Genomic DNA, 19,482 nt, shown 5'->3' on the forward strand with positions numbered 1-19,482 from the left:
TCCTCTCCCCTGTGTACTCTACGTACTTCATCCATTGTACTTATAATCTTCCACCCTCTAATACTAATTGGCTATGAGTAGAAAAGCAGTTGCTTTTGGCTCTACATCAACCTCTGCCTCCTCACCTGCGGGAGGTCAGAGGACAACACAGACAATGTCCCAGCATGAAAAAGAGAAGGAAGCAAATTTTGAAACACTTATGCAAATGATGCAGAAAATGTAACCAGGAATTTACAGTAAAGATAGCAGGTAAAAAAAATGGAGGTAATGGAACAACAAAATCAAAGCATAGTGCAAAAAGTTGATAAAATGGAAGGGAAAGTTGAAAGTATGCACAATTGGATGCTGAAATACGAAGACAGGATTCAAAAAATTGAAAATAAAATCCAAGAAGGAGAGAAGAAAATCGAGAAGCTAGAGACCAGACTAAGTGATGTAGAAAGAGAGAGCAGTGGAATATTAAGATGGGAGATGGATAAGTCTGAATTCTTCTTAAGATTTCAAAACATAGAAGAAGAAAAAGGAGAGCACTTAGTTCAGATAATTTCAAATATTTTGATAGATGTTCTGGAGATGTGCCAGGACAAAATAATAGAAAATATAGATGAGAATTTTAGAGTATACACAAGATATGCAATGAGAAATGCTCTCCCAAGGGAGGTGCATGTAAGATTTACTAAGAAAACAATTAAACCACAAATCTTACAGAAATTGAGAGATAGAAAATTAGAATATAATGGTAAGGAGTTTGTAGTTCTCAAACAAATTCCGAGAGAGGTGAGAGAGAGGTGAAGAGAATATCAATTTCTGACTAAAGTATTGATAAAAAAGGTGTTAATTACAGATGGCTCATACCGGAAGGTTTACTATGTACATGGCAAGGACAAAGATATAGGATAGATACAATTGAGAAGGCAGAAGCTTTCTACGAAGAATACTTTAGAGAAATGGCTGAGAAAGCTGGGAAAAATGACTCAGCGGTACAAATACTGGAACCACCTGCAACTGTGACCGAAAAAAATAGAAGGAGCAGTAGGTGGAAGTGAGAAAGAAGGGGTGACAGGGAATGGAAGCCGTAAAGAAAAATGAGAACCCAGATCTACTAGAACGATAAATCCTGTATATAAACATGGAAGAAAGAAAAATGATTACAATTAACATTAATGGACTTAATTCGGTAATTAAAAGAAAGAAAATATTTTATAAACCAGAGAAATTACAACTTTACATAATTTGCCTGCAAGAAGTACATATCCAGAAGAAATATGAACATTTATTAACTCAACCAAAGCTTGGGAAAATGTTTTCATCATTGGCAAACTGCAAGAAAAGAGGAGTGGTCTTTTATATTAAAGGCAACATCCCAGCAAAAGTAGTCTATGTAGAGGAAGAGGGAAGAATTTTGATGGTGGAAATTATGGATACCAAAAAGACACTCCTAATTGGAATCTACGCCCCCAATGAAAAACAAGATGAATTTTACAAAAAACTACACAAAAAAGTTTTGGAACTAGACTATGCTGATATTTGTATGATGGGAGACTTTAATGGCATTGTGAATCAAAATATGGACTATAAAACACATAAAACAAAAAAATTAAATAGGAATCCCCTGCCGAAATCTTTTTTTAGGATGACAGATGAAGTAAATCTAAAAGATATATGGAGAGAAAGAAATGCTAAAAAAGAACAATACACTTTCTACTCAAACAGACATTCTTCATTCTCTAGAATAGATATGATATGGGTCTCAGCGGAGTTGAGCTCCAACATAAAAGAAATTGAGATTGGAGCAAGTACCTAGGCGGACCACAATCCAATTTTAATTAAATGGAAAGGCCAAAGGGCAAGACCTAGATGGACACTAAATAACACTATATTGAAAGAAAAAGAGTTTGTACAAAAAATGGAAAAAGAGCTAGTCCTTTTCCTTAAAGAAAATAGGAAAGAAGATACGTCGTTGCAGAATCTCTGAGATACAATGAAGGCTGTTATCAGAGGTTTGACAATAGATTACACAAGGAAGAGAAACTCAAAGAAAAGACAAATGCATAAAGCTCTAGATAACGACTATAAAATACTTGAAAGAGAACTACAGAGAGCACCACAAAAAAAAGATGTCAAAATAAAAATGGACATAATTAAACACAAAATGGACCTATTAGAAAAGGAAGAGCTGGCACAAAAAATTAGAGGTGCCAAACAGAATTATTTTGAAAATGCGAACAAGCCAGGCAGGTGGTTGGCATATAAGATGAAAAAAGAGAGAGAAACAAAGAAAATACTTTAACTAAGAGATAAACAAGGAGAAATTCAGTATGGAAATACTGAGAAAAAAATATTATACAAGACTATTATACTAAACTCTATGAACAAGAAAAGGTGGAGGAGGGAAGAGTTAAAAAGTACCTACAAGATGCCAATCTCCCCCAGGTACTAGACGAAACTAGAACAATGTTAGAAAGTAAAATAACAATGATGGAGCTAACAGAGGCACTTAAAAAACAAAATAATGGGAAAGCTCCAGGACCAGATGGACTACCTGTGGAATTCTACAGAATATTTGAAGAAACATTGACCCTCCCACTCCTACAAGTCATGAATGAAGTGATGTCTGAGAGCAAAATACCGAAGTCATGGTCAGAAGCGTATATCACACTATTACCCAAGGAAGAGACTGATCTAACATAAATCAAGAATTATAGACCAATCTTTTTATTAAATTCAGACTACAAGCTATTTGCATCTATACTAGCTGAGAGACTTAAAAAATATTTAAATGGCTTCATCCACTCAGATCAAAATGGCTTTTTACCTAAAAGACAAATTAAAGACAATATGAGAATGATTTTGAATACCTTGGAATGCTATGAGGCCCATCCTGAAAAACAAATGGCACTGATGTTCCTCGATGCGCAGAAGGCCTTTGACAATGTGACTTGGCAATTTATGTTTTTGCAACTGGAACAGATGAATTTTGGCAAGAAATTCACTCAAACTATACGAATGATATACCAGAAACAAGCAGCAAAGATAATGGTAAATGGAGAACTAACAGATCTGACTGAAATAAAGAGAGGTACAAGACAAGGCTGCCCACTATCACCACTACTCTTTGTCCTAACACTAGAGGTCTTAAACAGAAAGATCAGAGAAGAAGAAGAAATAAGAGGTATGAAAATTATGAGAGAAGAGTATAAACTACAAGCGTTTGCAGATGACTTAGTTTTTATTCTTGAAGATCCATTAGAAACAGCATCCAAATTGCTGGAAAGAATAGAGGAATACGGAGAAGTAGCAGGCTTGAAAATAAACAAAGATAAAATAAAGATCATGACGAAGAATATCCCAGCAACACAAAAGGAAGAGCTGTCAGAAACATTGCAGATTCAAAATACAAGTAAGGTTAAATATTTGGGGATATACTTATCACCTAGATGTAGCACTCTTAAAGAGGATAACTATACTAGACTAAAACGACAAATAGCAATTGACTTGGAGAAATGGGAAAATTTGCACTTATCAATGATGGGAAGAATCTCTACAATTAAAATGAACATTCTACCTAGAATTCTATACCTGTTTCAGACAATCCCAATCAGATTGGGTAAGGATTTTTTTCAAGATTTAAATAAAATAGTTTTGAAATTTATTTGGCAAGGGAAAAAAGCTAGAATAAAACTTAAATTACTACAAGATGCTAGATCTAGAGGAGGATTTGGGCTACCCGATTGGGAGCTATACTATAAGGCAACAAACTTGATGTGGATTAAGGAATGGATATTATTAAAAAAACTCTAGATTATTGAATGTAGAAGGTTACAACGACTTACTGTTGGGATCGCATGCTTTCTTATAGTATAAGGGTACTAAATCACATGGTTACTTTAGAAGACATTATATAAGGGAGGCGTTGTTGTTAAACTGGGAAAAGGTTAAAAGACTACATTATTAAAAAATTCCAGTCTGGATATCAACAATTGAAGCATTTTCACATCCAATAATATATAAAAAGCAACAAATAGTTAGATATACAGAATTATTAAATACAGAGGGTGAGCTCAAATCTATTCAAGAGTTGAAACAAGAAGGGATGGAAATGAACTGGTATTCATATGTACAGATACAATCTAGATATAATGAAGATAGAAAAACTAAAGGTCTTTATAATAAAATGATGGAGTTAGACAAAATTTTAACAGGCACTTATGAAAAAGTAATTAAAAAACTATATGGATATTTATTGGAGTTTAAATTGCATGAAGAACAAGTTAAAGAAACTATGGTAGCTTGGGGAAAAACTTTAGGTATGGGATTGATTTAGAGAATTGGCAGAAATTGGGGTCTCAAAATTACAAAATGACAATGTCTACTGCATATAGAGAAAACTTGTATAAGATGTTTTACAGGTGGCACCTACCCCTGACCAGAATTGCAAGAATGTTCAAGAATAAATCAGAAAAATGTTGGAAATGTCACCAGATACCTGGCTCATACTACCACATGTGGTGGACTTGTACTGAAGCTAAAAGATACTGGACTAAAATCCACATGTGGTTGGAGAAAATGACACACAAACAAATAGACTTTAAACCAGAGATCTTTTTATTGGGGATCATACCAGAAACCTACAACAAAGACTTAAAATATCTGATTGTAAATGTGTTAACAGCAGCCAGAATTGTATTTGCAAAAAACTGGAAAAACGAAACAATACCAAAAGAGGAAGAAGTTATCTGAAAAATAATGGACTGTGCTGAAATGAGTAAATTGACTTTTGAAATTAGAGAGGATGAACAATTTTATAAGATATGGGATTTGTTTTATCGGTGGCTAGGGGGGAAAAAACTTTAGAAATGAAAAATGATAAACTTATACCTTAATTGAAGAAAGTAAATGATGATATAATTATGCTGTGAAATAATCTAATAATGACACAATGCAGTATTAATATAAGGTCTGGGGATATAATGTATAAGGTTAAGAACTTATTATAATGATATTTTGCTGCTGATAAGCAATTCTAATGGGGGAACAAATGAAAACTGGTGTATATAGGTAGCGATGCTTTGTTGAAAAATGAAGGAATAAGATCTCTGTTTGAAGGTATGAAATGCAAGGTTAACAATAAATATAAGTATACTTTCTGGGGGAAAATAATGCTAATGTTAACTGAATATATATTGTAGAATGAAAATGAGGCCTTTAGTTATATTAGATGAAATAATTGAGACGGTAAATATTATCTGAAGATGCAGATGTTAAAACACTTGTAACCAAATGACATGCTTTATGTGATGATGTTTTTTTTTCTTTTTTGTCTCTCCCCCCCTTTTTTAAACCCTAGGTTATTGTGGTGTCTATTAAATATACAAAAGAGAGATACGGGATGTGTGTATGGGGGGAAACGTAGGAGGGATGCACCTGTGATCAAAGGACATATTGTATGGGATGATGGGTTTTTTTTTTCCTTTTTTTTCTCTCCGTTTCCCTTTGTTTTTTTTCTATTGTTATGTGATGTTGTCTATGTAATAAAAAATAAAATTATTTAAAAAAATCCTTTTAAAGTTTATTTTGTATTCAATAAACTACATTTCCTGATCAAGAGATTAAAAAATTAAATAAAGAAATGTTTTTACTTAAAAAAAGAAGAAAGAGAACAAGGCTGGTGAGAGATCCCCATCAATCCATGCTTTTCTTTAAAACCACCATTTGGGAGTATAAGATTTTGAACAGGTAAACTAAAAAAAAAATCTTGCACTCTGCAGACCCCCCCAAAAAAACCCTCTGCATGCAAAGTGTTTGAGAGGCCTGCCAAGTGATCCTGGGGGTGAGGGTTTTTTTTTTTGGTCAAAAACAAGCAAAAAAATGAAGGAGCATGCATAGCTTTTAGGAGGCTTGTAGAATGCTCCTGGGGGCTGGGGGGGATATGAGCAAAGACCAGTCCACATTTCCCTCCTGTTTGCCCTCCCCAGTCCCCAGGAGCATTTTTCAAGCCTCCCAAACCTTCTGCACATCCATTTTTGTGAAGGGGGAGTGGGGTTTCTGGAGGCCAAAACCCCTGTATTCACAGTATAAGATGCACCCAGATTTTCACCCACTTGTTGGGGGGGAAATGGTGTGTATTATGCTCTGAAAAATATGGTATATTCAAGAACCCAAACTTGGTTAGAACAAAATGTATTTTTAAAGAAACACAGCTCTCTTTTTTCTTACCAATCATGGTGGAAATGCTTCCCTCTGAACACTTGACACAGTCATAGCAGCAAACCTGTTTTCCCTCCTCAATCAATTTCCTGTACCCAGGATGGCAGCTTTCTACACAGGTGGCAGAAGGTGGTGTCTAATGAGAATGGCCAGAGGAAGACATTAAAATGGATTAGAATCAAGCTTTGAATCAACCAGTCAGCAGTCACGGTCTTTAAATAAATCCAACCCCGCCCACCACGGTTTCTTGTAATTTCTAATAATGCAAAATTTGGAATTCCTAGGACCGATTGCTAGAATTAGTCAGAGGAGCATTTAAAATCTGAAAAGTCTTTGAACTGCTATTGAAAATTTGAAGACAAATCCAAATCCAGACATCTCTTCATATTACATAAAGCAACTTGAGATGTCCTAAAGAGGACCATGAAAGACTATGTTTCTCATGACCTTAATGAGCTGTTTTAAATTTGAATAGAAATAAGAAAATCCAAAATAAATTTATGATGTATGGGAAAGAATGTTGAAACTTGCTGAGCTAATACCCAAAATATTCCTGTTTAGTATTTGGTATCCTTTTCCAATTATTCCTCTGTTATGTTGCCACTCAAGGGTGGTATCCCAATTTTCATTGATTCAGCTGATTCAAACTACAGAGTACTCATCAGTGGGAAAGTCTGTCTGTCTGTCTGTCTGTCTGTTTATCTATCTATCTATCATCCATCCATCCATCCATCCATCCATCCATCCATCCATCCATCCATCCATCCATCTATCTATCTATCTATCTATCTATCTTCTTGTTAGATTGGGTAATGGATAGGCACAAACAGGGTTAATGGTAACAAAAGCTCTTTATCAAGTACAACAAGTGAGAACAATCCAGTGAAGGTTGAGTCTGACAACAGCCCTTTTATAATGAGCTATTCAGAAGATATCAAATGATTTTGGAACTACTCTAAGATTACTGGTTTAAAATTCTAGAAATTTGAGAAAATATCCCCATGTTTTATTTCGTTTTGTTTAACTCACCTGCGTAAATATGGGGTTCCATACAATGACAGTTGTATTTATGACAAAGACTTCCTTTTGAGAACTCAGAGGTTCAATATGTCCAACTTGGACCTTCTGAAAGGATCGATTGGGGAAAGTAATCAAGTTGATGATATCGTATGCTGCTGCCAGGTTTCCATTCTCATTGAAAGCTATTTCTTCCCCAACACTATTGTTGAAATGGAGGTTTTTCAGAAATAAACGAAGCTAAAAGATAAGAGGGATAAATGAGAAATTGATGTCCATAGCAGGCAATACAATATGGGATTTATCAAATGCTTCTCAACCAGTTTTTAATGAACAATCAAACATTTGAGTTGATAGTATTTTTTAATGTTCCAACGGCATAATTCTGTTTTGCAGGACTATATTCATATTTTTATGTTTAAGTATTACTAATAGATATATTTGTACATATATTTCTTATTTGTACTTCATGATGGATAAAAACAATTGCCAAGAAATATAACACAATAATAGAATAAAAGATTTGGAAGGGAACTTGGATATTTTCATCTTTTCTTGTCCAACTCCCTGCTGCACTGGGAAACCTTGTACCATTTCAGAAAAATAGTTATCCAATCTCTTCTTAAAATCATCCAGCACACCCACAACTTCTGGAAGCAAGTCATTCTACTGATTAATTGTTTTAACTATCAAGAAATTTCTCCTTAGTTCTAGAATGGTTTTCTCCTTGATTATTTTCCATCCATTGCTTCTTGCCCTGCTTTCAAGTGTTTTGGAGTATATCTTGACTCCCTCTTCTTTGTGGCAAGCCCTTTATATATAATGGATATCACAGGAAAACATATTTATTGGAGTTCTATTCCAGAAAACACGATTAAGAAGTTAAATGATGACCTTGATATATTAAATCAAATTTTCTTCAGGCATGGGACAGAAAATGCCTACACCAAACATATCTCAGAGAAAGACAAGTTTTGTCATTCTATCCTACCCTTGCCTTTCATTTCATCAATTATTATTATTATTATTTTGCAAAATTCTTCCTTCTGTCTACTTTGGTGAATTTTTCTTCTGCTATTCAACTTCAAAATGTTGCAAAATTTGAGTCTTTTATTGGATTTGAGGGTTTTTTGGGATTGAAGATTGGAAAGGAAGCAGAACATCACTGGGAAAACATTACTTCCCTATATCTAACATAATATCTGTAATTAAAAATCTAAATTTCCACAAGGATTAAGCCTCTACACAACTAAAATTATAAATTTGAAAGACAAAAAGAATAGGTATAAAATGTAGAAAGCAGGGTACCCAATTAAGGCAGAATATCAACAAATAACCCAAGGCTGCAAAGATGAAGTCAGGAAAGCTAAGGCTCAAAATCTTGTGAGAAAAAACCCTTCTTTTAACATGTAAAAAACAAGAAAAAAGTCAAGGAAACAATTGGTCCACCAGTGGGAGAAAATGGCAAGAAGATGATGAGCATCAGAGAGAAAGAAGAACTGTTTAATTCATTTTTTGCATCTGGCTTTACCCAAAAGGAAAAAAACAATTCAATCGATCAAAAACAGAACCATGAAAAACATATCAGGAATAGAATTTAAAATAGACAAGAAAATGGTAAGAGAGCACCTGTCCACCCTAGATGAATTCAAATCATGAGAACCAGATGGATTAAATCCCAAGATTCTGAAGGAACTGGCAGACATGATCTCACTGAACTATATCTTTCAAAGATCCTGGAGTACTAGAGAACTATCAGAGAACTGGAAAATAGCTGATGTAGTCCCCATCTTCAAAAATGGGGTAAAAGATAAATCCAGCAAACTACAGACCTATCAGCTTGACCTCAATACCTGGGAAGATTCTGGAAAAGACAATCAAGGAATGAATCTGCAAACACACTTTTTATATAGATATTGAATTTTTATGTTTTAAATTGTTAAAAAAAATACAAAAAAAAAATAAACAGCCCAAAGCATATAATTCAATAGACATAAATATCATTAAGATCGGCTCCAGCATGAGCCTGGAAGCTCGGATGAGTAAATCTCTGGTCCCATTGACCGACCCGGATTCAATCTCTCATCATTATCCTGGGACGTGTATATTTGTCTTCATTCATAAAAGTGTACTTAGTGAATTTTGTAAACATTAAAATAACTGTATTATTATGGATACGTTCCCATTGAAAGGCAACGTAACTCACCTGCCAAGGTTGGACTTTCAGAAAATTCCACTTCTCTTCATTGCCTCTTGTCTTCTGCTTGGCTCTGGATGAATATATAGCATGGAGACCATGTGCTACAGCATACAGAGCATTGTAAATACTGTAGCTCTGGCCAGACATCTCCATTTCAAAGGCAGTTCCAGGGAGACTCCCCAAATCCTCTTTCCCAGTACATTTTCTTTTTCCTGGTATATTGTATCTTGGAAGTGAACAGAGAAATGCGGCACTCCAGAACACAGGTAGCAATGGGACTTTAGAGTGATATGGATTTAGGTTCTCCAGGTACTCTTGAAAGCCTGGAACCCTATTTGTATGTAGGGCAAAAGACAAGCTGCCATTGAAGGAGAATGTGGTGAATTTCTTTGATTCAAAGACAGATGTGACATCCCAGAGAGCACTTATGATCCAAACCCTCTCTATTGGGCACCTTCTACCAATTTCTAAGCTTTCAAGAATTATTCGTATACCTTCTATAGATTCCATGTCCCCATAAACAAGTATTACATTGGTTTTACTATACCACAGGAGACGTCCTATGTTATTTAGATTACTCTTCCGTAAGAAACTGGAGTTATAAGTGATCACTCTTGGAACAAACTGAATTAAAGAAATGCAAATGTCACTCTGGATGAATTTTGGTCTCAGAATTCTGAGAAATCTCTCTCCAGTGGCATCTTCTGGAATGAGAAGATCAATCCAATTCCATCCAAAACATTTCAAGAGCTGAATAATCCCAGCATACTGGAGGTTTTCATTTGGAGTCATCCAAAAGAAAGAAGGGAACTGCTGTTTATCACTCAATGCCAGGTCAAAAGTGCCAAAACTGAGCTGCAGAGTGGGAATAATAATGATGTGCTTTTAGACTAGGTACTGTTTTTGCAGATATGTCAACAAGACAGAAGGAAGTACATTTCTTATGGACCTTTTTTCAATAAAAAAATCCTGATATTAAATGTTAAATCTGGGGATCAACAACTCTTTCCTTATAGCTTTTGCTATAAAACTACCATTAGTATTCCATTCATCAATTTTTAGACCAAATATTCTTAATTTATGATTGTGCTAATCAGAAATAGACAGCAGATAGGAATGTGTAAAAAAAGAGGAGGCTTATTCTTTAAGGATTGGACAGTATTAATTTCTCATCTTGATACCCAAATAACCTTTTTTCTGTAGATCATGAGGGCAACATTTCTATTACTTTACTGATCAATATATTTAAAATTGTTAAGGCATAAAGAACAAGAGAAGAAAATCAAATAACAAGAGGCATGCCCAGAAGATGGAAAGACAATATCAGACACATAACTACCATATCAGTTAATAATGGCTAAGCTTGAGACTGAGGAGGAGGAGGAGGAGGAGGAGGAGGAGGAGGAGGAGGAGAAGGAGAAGGAGAAGGAGAAGGAGAAGGAGAAGAATGAAGATAGCAAGAAGGACAGTTACACCATTTCTTACATACCAAATGAAATGTTTGCGCTTATTAAGAATTACTCGTGTTGCAATAGTAATATATGCATTTCATTTCTCTGACAAAATAAACAAATAAAAACTTGATCTGCTTTTGAGCGATTCCCCCCAATTTTGGTCCTCCTATAGTTTTTTTTACTATGACCTTTTCCTCTTCCTGCTTGAGCATTTATGGGAGCCCAGATCCTTACCTGTGGAATTTTGTAGGCATTTAAGATGTTGGCTATCTGGATGGTGTTCTGGGAAGGAAGATCACCAATGACAGCCATGATGTTTTGGTCCTTTTCCTTTCTGTAATTGAAGGGGCAGTAGCTTCCAAGAAAGAGGAAATGCAAAAGGTTCTCAGAGGCTTTATTTGCTTGAAAACCATTCTCATGTATCTTGGAGACCAAGGTGATGTTGGGTAACAAATCCTCATTCATGTTGATCTCCTGAATGGCAAAATTGAAGGCTAGGACATGCTGTAAGTTTTTAGGCAATGGCCTGTAATAAGAATTTCATTTAGTTCTACAATATTAATGTTTTTCTCCACACCTAAAATGATGTATTTGTCTGCTTGAATGAGTACAGGAAGTCCTCAGTTACAACAGACCATACAAAGTTACAACGGCACTGAAAAAAGTTATTTATGACCATCCATACAACTTAGAACAATAACCACATCCACTTGGTCATGTGATTTATATTTGGGTGCCTGGCAACTGATTCACATTTATGGCAGTTGCAGTGTAATGAGGAACTGAATTGGAGGGTCTGAATCTCACTTGAGGATCTGACAGCATTTCTGCATCACATTTTGAGAAGCTTAAAAAAGAAGTTTAATGCAATTGCAAGGATTGTTTCATGTATGTAGGGTAACAATGCAACTGGAGGGCAGAAGCTGATGGATTGTGCCATCAATTAATGACAATCCAAATACTTAAGATATACTTGCCAAACTGGTAGGACAGCTTGCTGGCCACGCCCCTGAATCGGTTCCCAGTTGCCACTGCCAGCTTGTTTTTCAGTCATTTTTTCATGTTCTGTGCATGCGCAGAACATGAACGGATCATGTGCAAAGCGAACTGGCAGCAATGCCAGCATCGACCAATCCCTGCTTAAGATATATCATTTTTACACATTCATGTATTTAAATCTGTCCCTTCTTTGTGTGCCTTAAAGTACCAAGGAGACTCACTGCATGATAAGTAGAAAACTCAAGTAACTACAATAGTTATAAAATAAAATGAAAGTCTTGGTATATAGAAGGGTTTGCAAATAAGGAATAAGTGAAAAAATCCTAACAGTGTCATTATATAATATGGGAATCATAGCTGTAGAGGATCTGCAACTTTTTTTAAATATTCACGCTAAACAGCTTTGATGTGGTTTCTTTTTCTTTTGAATACTAAATTAAAAAAAATAGTGGAACAGTGTAATTAAAACCAATTTTTTTCAAAATTTTCATTAAAAAAAAAAGACCAAATCTACTCACGAAGAGATTAATTCATGAATAACAACAGCCACATGGAAAACCAGGTCTATATGGCTACATTCAACTGCTATATTACAGCACCTGAAACATCATTAACCAAGACAAATGAATAAATAAAAACCATGTTTAAAACAGTTTAATTCTCATTTAAAGAGGAAAAAATGTAATCAGAGTATCTTGAATAGTAAAAGTAAAGTTTCCCCTCGTACATATGTGTTAGTCATTCCCGAGTCTAATTGGATGATGCTCATGTCCGTTTTTAAGCCAAGGAATCCAAAGACATCTCCATGGTCATGTGGCCGGCATGTCTAAATGCCGATGGCACACAGAATGCTGTTACCTTCCTACCAAAGGTAGTTCCTATTTTTCTACCTGCAATTTTACATGTTTTCAAACTGCTAGGTTGGCAGAAGCTGGGGCAAGTAATGGGAGCTCACTCCGCTACAAAGCATTAGGGATTTGAACTGCCCAACTGCTGAACTTTCTGATTGGCAAGCTCAGTGTCTTAGTCACTGAGCCTCTGTGTCCCTTATATCTTGAATATAATTCCCTTTAAAAAACAACAACCCTTGAAGGGCACATCATTTTCTTTGAAAGGAGTACTTGCCTTCCTCTCAAAGATCCTTCTGGAAATTCCATAAAGTGCTGTAAAGGCAATTCAGAATATACAGTAGACACAAATTCTCCAATGACTACATCACTGAAGTGAGCAGGGAAACTAAGCCGAAAACTAAGTTTCTTACTGCAAATAGGGTTAAAGGTCTTTTTGAAAGAAGCTTGGAGGAAAAAAAAAGAGAGTAGAAACCCATGACTAAGTATGTGAGTCTCTTTGAATGCCAAAGTAATTTGGCTCCATTCATAGGAGTGCAGCCACATTTTTTTCACCACACTTTCCCTGGGACAATGAAATAGACTCTCTATTATTTTTATGCATATCTAAAGTTGTAGATTACAATAATTATCATCTGAGTGATTCATAATGTCACCTACTGAGCCTCATGGAGTTGTTTCTAATGGTAAACTTAAACTGCACCGTCCCCCTAGGTTCTGTGCGTGCCCAAAAAACAAGTTTAATTAATTTAGGTAGGTAGGCAATTCCCTTTCCCAAAGCTATTCAAATATGTTTCCAGTTGGAGAAATTATGTGACCCATCTCTTGACAGCTCCTCATCAGGGGAGAAAGAACTGATCTTGGGATCATAACAGATTTTGAGTCTTGCTTTCTCAATCCAAGGAAAGCAAAGCTGATTAAAAGAACAAAAGATTGATTTTTCATCTCACAATCTCCTAATTCAGTTAAATGCATATCTTTTCTGCCCCTCCACTTTGCTGACATGTTTTAAGACATGGTACATGTTGTACCAGTGCCCCCTCCATAACTATAATCACATGTCTTCATGATTAAGATCCAGTCACACTCACTTCTCTTATGATTAAACATTTGAGAGTTTGGTAATGGATTACCATATTTTTCAGAGTATAAGACACACTGGAATATAAGACACACCAAGGCTTTGAAGAGGCAAATAAAAAAAAGTTTTTGGTATTTGGTATTTGGTATTTATTAATACTTATAGGCCGCCCTTTTCCCTGAGGGGACTCAGGGCGGCTTACATAAAATAAAGGGGGGGGGGTTATACAGACAATAGACAGAACAATACATAGAAGTAAAATAGTAGGCAACATTCATTCATCATTCGGGTGGGGATAGTTATCTTTGTCCCCAGGCCTGACGGGCTAGCCAGGTCTTAAGGGCTGTGCGGAAGGTCTGGACGGTGGTGAGGGTACGAATCTCCACGGGGAGATCATTCCAAAGGGTCAGAGCTACTACTGAGAAGGCTCTCCTCCGTGTAGTTGCCAGTCGGCACTGACTGGCAGATGGAACTCGGAGGAGGCCTAATCTATGTGATCTTATTGGTCGCAGGGAGGTAATTCGCAGGAGGCGGTCTCTCAAGTACGCAGACCCACTACCATGAAGGGCTTTATGGGTGATAAGTAGCACCTTGAAGCGCACCCAGAGGTCAACAGGTAGCCAGCGCAGCTCGCGGAGGATAGGTGTTATGTGGGTGAACCGAGGTGCACCCACAATCACTCACGCGGCTGAGTTCTGGACTAGCTGAAGTCGTCGGATGCTCTTCAAGGGGAGCGCCATGTAGAGCACATTTCAGTATTCCAGCCTAGAGGTCACAAGGGCCCAAGTGACTGTTGTGAGGGCCTCCTGGTTCAGGTAGGGTCGCAACTGGCGCACCAGGCGAACCTGGGCAAATGCCCCCCTGGTCACAGCCGTCAAATGGTGGTCAAAAGTCAGTTGTGGGTCCAGGAGGACTCCCAAGTTGCGAACCCTCTCTGTGGGGTATAAAGTTTGACCCCCCAGCCTGAGCGATGGAACACTGATCGAATTATTGGGAGGAAAGCACAACAGCCACTCGGTCTTCTCCGGGTTGAGTACAAGCTTGTTAGCCCTCATCCAGTCCATAACGGCCTCAAGACCTCGGCTCATCACGTCCACCGCTTCATTGAGTTGGCACGGGGCGGCCAGATACAATTGAGTATCGTCCGCGTATTGATGGTATCTTATCCCGTGCCTCCGAATGATCTCACCCAGCGGTTTCATGTAGATGTTGAATAGTAGGGGGGATAAGACCGAACCCTGCGGCACCCCATATGTTAGGGGCCTAGGGGTCGATCTCTGCCCCCCCACTAACACCGACTGCAACCTGTCCGAGAGGTAGGAGGAGAACCACCGTAACACAGTGCTTCCCACCCCCACCTCCCACAGTCATCGCAGAAGGATACCATGGTCGATGGTATCGAAAGCCGCCGAGAGATCGAGGAGAACCAGGATAGAGGCATGGCCTAAATCTCTGGCTCTCCACAGATCATCGGTCAATGCGACCAAAGCAGTTTCTGTGCTGTAACCGGGTCTGAAGCCTGACTGGAAGGGGTCGAGATAGCTTGCTTCCTCCAAGGACCGCTGGAGCTGGAAGGCCACCACCTTCTCAACAACCTTCCCAACAAATGGGAGGTTGGAGACTGGACGGTAGTTGTTAAGGACAGCTGGATCCAAAGATGGCTTCTTCAGGAGGGGTCTCACCACCGCCGCTTTAAGTGCGGCGGGGAAGTGCCCCTCCCGAAGGGAGGCGGTAACAACCACCTGGATCCAGCCTCGTGTCACCTCACTGCTGTTAGCAACCAGCCATGAGGGACACGGGTCCAGTACACAGGTGGAGGCACTCACAGCTCTCATGGCCTTGTCCACATCCCCAGGGGCAACATCCTGAAACTCAACCCAGAGGTGGTCTACCAATTCATCCTCTTGTGCCTCAGCTGGAACTGCAGGGATGGAGTCCAAATCCGACCGAAACCGAGCAATTTTGTCCGCTAAGAATTGGGCATAATCCTCAGCTCTACCCTGCAAGGGTTCCCCTGTATCCCTCCTATTTAGGAGGGAACGGGTTATCCTAAACAGGGCGGCTGGGCGGGACTCAGCGGATGCAACCAAGGTGGCAATGTGAGATCTTTTTGCTGCCCTAAGTGCCCTGATGTACTCCTTGGTGGTGGTTGATAGGATTGCACTGCAAACCTTCCAAAAACGCCCTACATTTTACAAAAACGGACTCGGTTTTTTTTAAAATAAGGGCATGAATAAGGAGGCTTGTAGAATGCTCTGGGGGGCATTAACGAGCAAAAATTGGCCCATTTTTCATGAAAACAGGCCTGTTTTTTTGTCAAAAAAAGACACTGGAAGCAAAATTGAGGAAAAAAACTGCCTGTTTTTCACACATTTCTGCCTTCCACAGCTTCCAGGAGCTCTTTGAAAGCCTTGTACAAGCTCTGCATGGCCATTTTGGTGAAGGGGCGGAGTTTTGAGAGGCAAAAGAGCCGAGGTGGCGCAGTGGTTAGGGTGCAGTACTGAAGGCCACTACAGCTGACTGTTATCTGCAGTTCAACGGTTCTAATCTCACCGGCTCAAGGTTGACTCAGCCTTCCATCCTTCCGAGGTGGGTGAAATGAGGACCCAGACTGTGGGGGTGATATGCTGACTCTGTAAACCGCTTAGAGAGGGCTGAAAGCCCTATGAAGCGGTATATAAGTCTATAAAAGAAAATACAAAAATGCTGTATTCAGTGTATAAGACACACCCAGATTTTCAGCCTCTTTTTTGAGGGAAAAAGGTGCGTCTTATATTCTGAAAAATATGGTATATGGTTTCATGCCTTTTGACTCATTACAGCTTGCCTAATGGAAGAACCACTCTATAGTTGATGCACTTTTGTGTGTGCTTCATGGTAGCTTGGTGCACCTGGAGGAGAAGAATACTCATGTGCGAATGCTGTATGTTGGTTTTAGCTCAGCACTCAACACAATCATTCCTCAGCATTTGGTGAACAAACTGGGCCTATTAGGTTTTGATACTCCTTTATCAGTGGTGGGATTATTTTACTACTGGTTCTGTGGGCATAGCTTGGTGGGTGTTAGGAATATAATCTAACAGTTGGGTTGGCAATATATAAATCATATAGCAATGCTGTACCTGTTTTTTTAAAATCATACTGTAAAATGTGATTGGTTGTTGTTTTCCTCAATCGGCCATAAGAGGGAGCCAGAATGTTAGCTCTCTGTTTGTTAGATGCTGGGCTGATCTGATCCTCCCAACTTGTGTGGCAAAAAGAGAAAGCCGTCATGTGATGATGAGCCCGCTTGCTGCTCCCGCTCCAGTATGCCACTTTGGTTGGTTGTAAAAGTTGGGAGATCCTCTGGGTGTGTGCAGAGTGCCGCCTTAATTAAACCCAATTCAGGCCAAGTTTCCTTTTTTTAAAACTGTGAGGTGGTTTAACGGGATGGAGTGGCTGCACTGAATTGTGAGGGTGTGAACCCACCACTGTCTTCAAAGTGCATGCCGCCGCGCCGCCTCCTTCTGCTCTGTGAGCTGCATTGTTTACCAGTTCAATTCAAGGTGCTGGTTTTGATCTATAAAGCCCTTGATGAGGCCAGGGCAGGCTATTTTATGGACTGCATCTCCCTGATTATATCAGGTCACCTCATCAGATCTGCCAGAAAATACATCCTGTAGGGACCGTCATATAAGGACATGCACTCAGTGGTTTCCATGCAATTGAACTTCTCTGTTTGTGTTACCCTGCTTATGGAATAAGAGCAGTGGTGGGTTTCAAAAATTGTTTGAACCTACTCTGTGGGTGTGGCCTCCTTTGTGGGAGTGGCTTGCCACCCATGTGAGCGGATGGGACTGGCTTGCCGCACATGTGACCGGATATGAAGATGCCGACGACATTTGTCAGAACCACCTTAAATTACCTCACACACAGCACTGGCATGCATAAGAATATGATGTAATGTTGTTTTTTAAAAGGCATCTTTGGTTTGCCTTAAAACAACTTCAACATACGCAATGTTCTGATTGCACCACAAATGCAGTAGTCATCCTTACCTTTCACAGAGGCACTGAGTTTTATAAATATGAGCATGATAGTGTAGAATAATCATATCCAAGGACCAGTGGTGGGTTTCAAAAAAAAATTGGAACCTCTTCTGTAGGTGTGGCCTGCTTTCCGGGTCCACTGGTGGAATCTCTTCTAACCAGTTCGGTAGATTTGACGAACCGGTTCTACCAAATAGGTGCGAACTGGTAGGAACCCACCTCTTAGTGGGAGACACTTTAGATGGCTCTATTGCTGAAATGGCTATTTTTACTCCTCTTCGCCTAGAACTTGTAGCTCTGTTTTATAGTTACCATTATGATTTTTATATATTTGAACATCTGTTGTTTTTATTTGTGGTTTTAATTTTTTGTTGTGTATTACTGAGAGCTGCCCTCCATACGGGGTGGGTGGGTTTATAAATTTGATAAACAAATAAATAAACAAAATAAGGGATAAGATGACAAAGAAAATGATTCTAAAATTGCATAAATATTGCAAGCTGAAGTAACATCACTCCACAGGTCTGCAGATCTTTTTTTTCGAGAGCTGTTTTGATTATTCCACATAATTTTTATGTTTTTTCTGCGCTGAAACCGAAAATAACCTCCCCTTTGTCATTGGACATCATATTTCCTGACAATGTAGGTAACTATGTTAAATAAGGCAATACCGCAAAATAAATGGAAATAGACTTATAAAATTAAATTTTATTATAATATTTTCATGAAAATCCTTTGTTGAACTGAAATGAGCTTATTTACACACACTAAACTCAATTCTTCTTCCTTGTGAGGTTCCTCTTAGTGCATTTACGCTTGTGAGTAGCATTTGGAATGTCTCTCAGAAGCATCCAACAGTAGTCTGCCATCATTGTAATACTCCATTTTCCCTGGTATCTCCTTTCCCTCTCTTTAATGTCTTGTGGGAATCATTAACTGTTCAGCTGTTCCTCAGTCACAGCTCCCAAATTTTCAGGAAAGTAGTCAAGATGGGACTGGAGGAAATACATTTTTAAACTCATCAGGCAACCTAAATCTTGAAATGCTTTCAGCATTCTTCCGACGATCTTTTTGTAGTAAGGATCTTTGTTATTGCCTAAAAATTTCTGTACGACTTATGTAAATGCAGTCCATCCTTCTTTTTGAGGATCCATCATGGTATTGACAAATTCTTGATCAGCTATAAGCCTTCTAATGTCTAGTCCGACGAACACACCTTCCTTCAAGGCATGGAAACTTGGTGATCAAGTATTTGAAGCATTCTCCATCTCTTGGAAGTGAGTTTACGAATTGTTTAATCAATCCCAATTTTATGTGGAGAGGTGGTAGAAGAACTTTATGGAAAGGTACCAAAGTTTCTCGGAGGACATTTTTTTCACTTTTAACACCCTCAGCTGCCAACTCTTCTTGGTCCAGAGATTTTGTCGGTTTCAACTGTCCCATAGACACAGAAAACAAGGGTATTTGGTATACCCAGCTTGCTGCCCAAGCAACATGCACAAGATCTTCAAGTCCCCACACACTTGCCAACCATGGTCTTCATATTTAAGTTTACGAAGAGCCAATTCCAAGTTCTTGTAAGTTTATTTCAAGTGTACGGAATGACCTACAAGTATGGAAGTGTAAAAACCGTTGGACTCCAACCAAT

General features: G+C 38.4%; 1 protein-coding gene across 1 annotated transcript in view; it reads right to left on the reverse strand.

The window, feature by feature from the left end:
* Positions 1-18,703, reverse strand: part of LOC148046366 (vomeronasal type-2 receptor 26-like) — a 21,975-nt gene extending 3,272 nt beyond the window's left edge. Inside the window, exons 1-6 of the mRNA XM_087714698.1 lie at positions 18,649-18,703; positions 13,003-13,171; positions 11,113-11,404; positions 9,431-10,279; positions 7,237-7,464; positions 6,217-6,343 (exon numbers count right to left, since the gene is read on the reverse strand). Coding sequence (XP_087570824.1) covers positions 6,217-6,343; positions 7,237-7,464; positions 9,431-10,279; positions 11,113-11,404; positions 13,003-13,171; positions 18,649-18,703 — 1,720 coding nt within the window. The remainder of the gene's footprint in view (positions 1-6,216; positions 6,344-7,236; positions 7,465-9,430; positions 10,280-11,112; positions 11,405-13,002; positions 13,172-18,648) is intronic.
* Between the last annotated feature and the right edge of the window lie 779 nt (positions 18,704-19,482).

Source organism: Thamnophis sirtalis, unplaced genomic scaffold (assembly GCF_051295495.1).
Source record: "Thamnophis sirtalis isolate CommonGarterSnake01/CBP01778 unplaced genomic scaffold, rThaSir2_p1.2 scaffold_4, whole genome shotgun sequence".
NCBI lineage: Eukaryota > Metazoa > Chordata > Lepidosauria > Squamata > Natricidae > Thamnophis > Thamnophis sirtalis.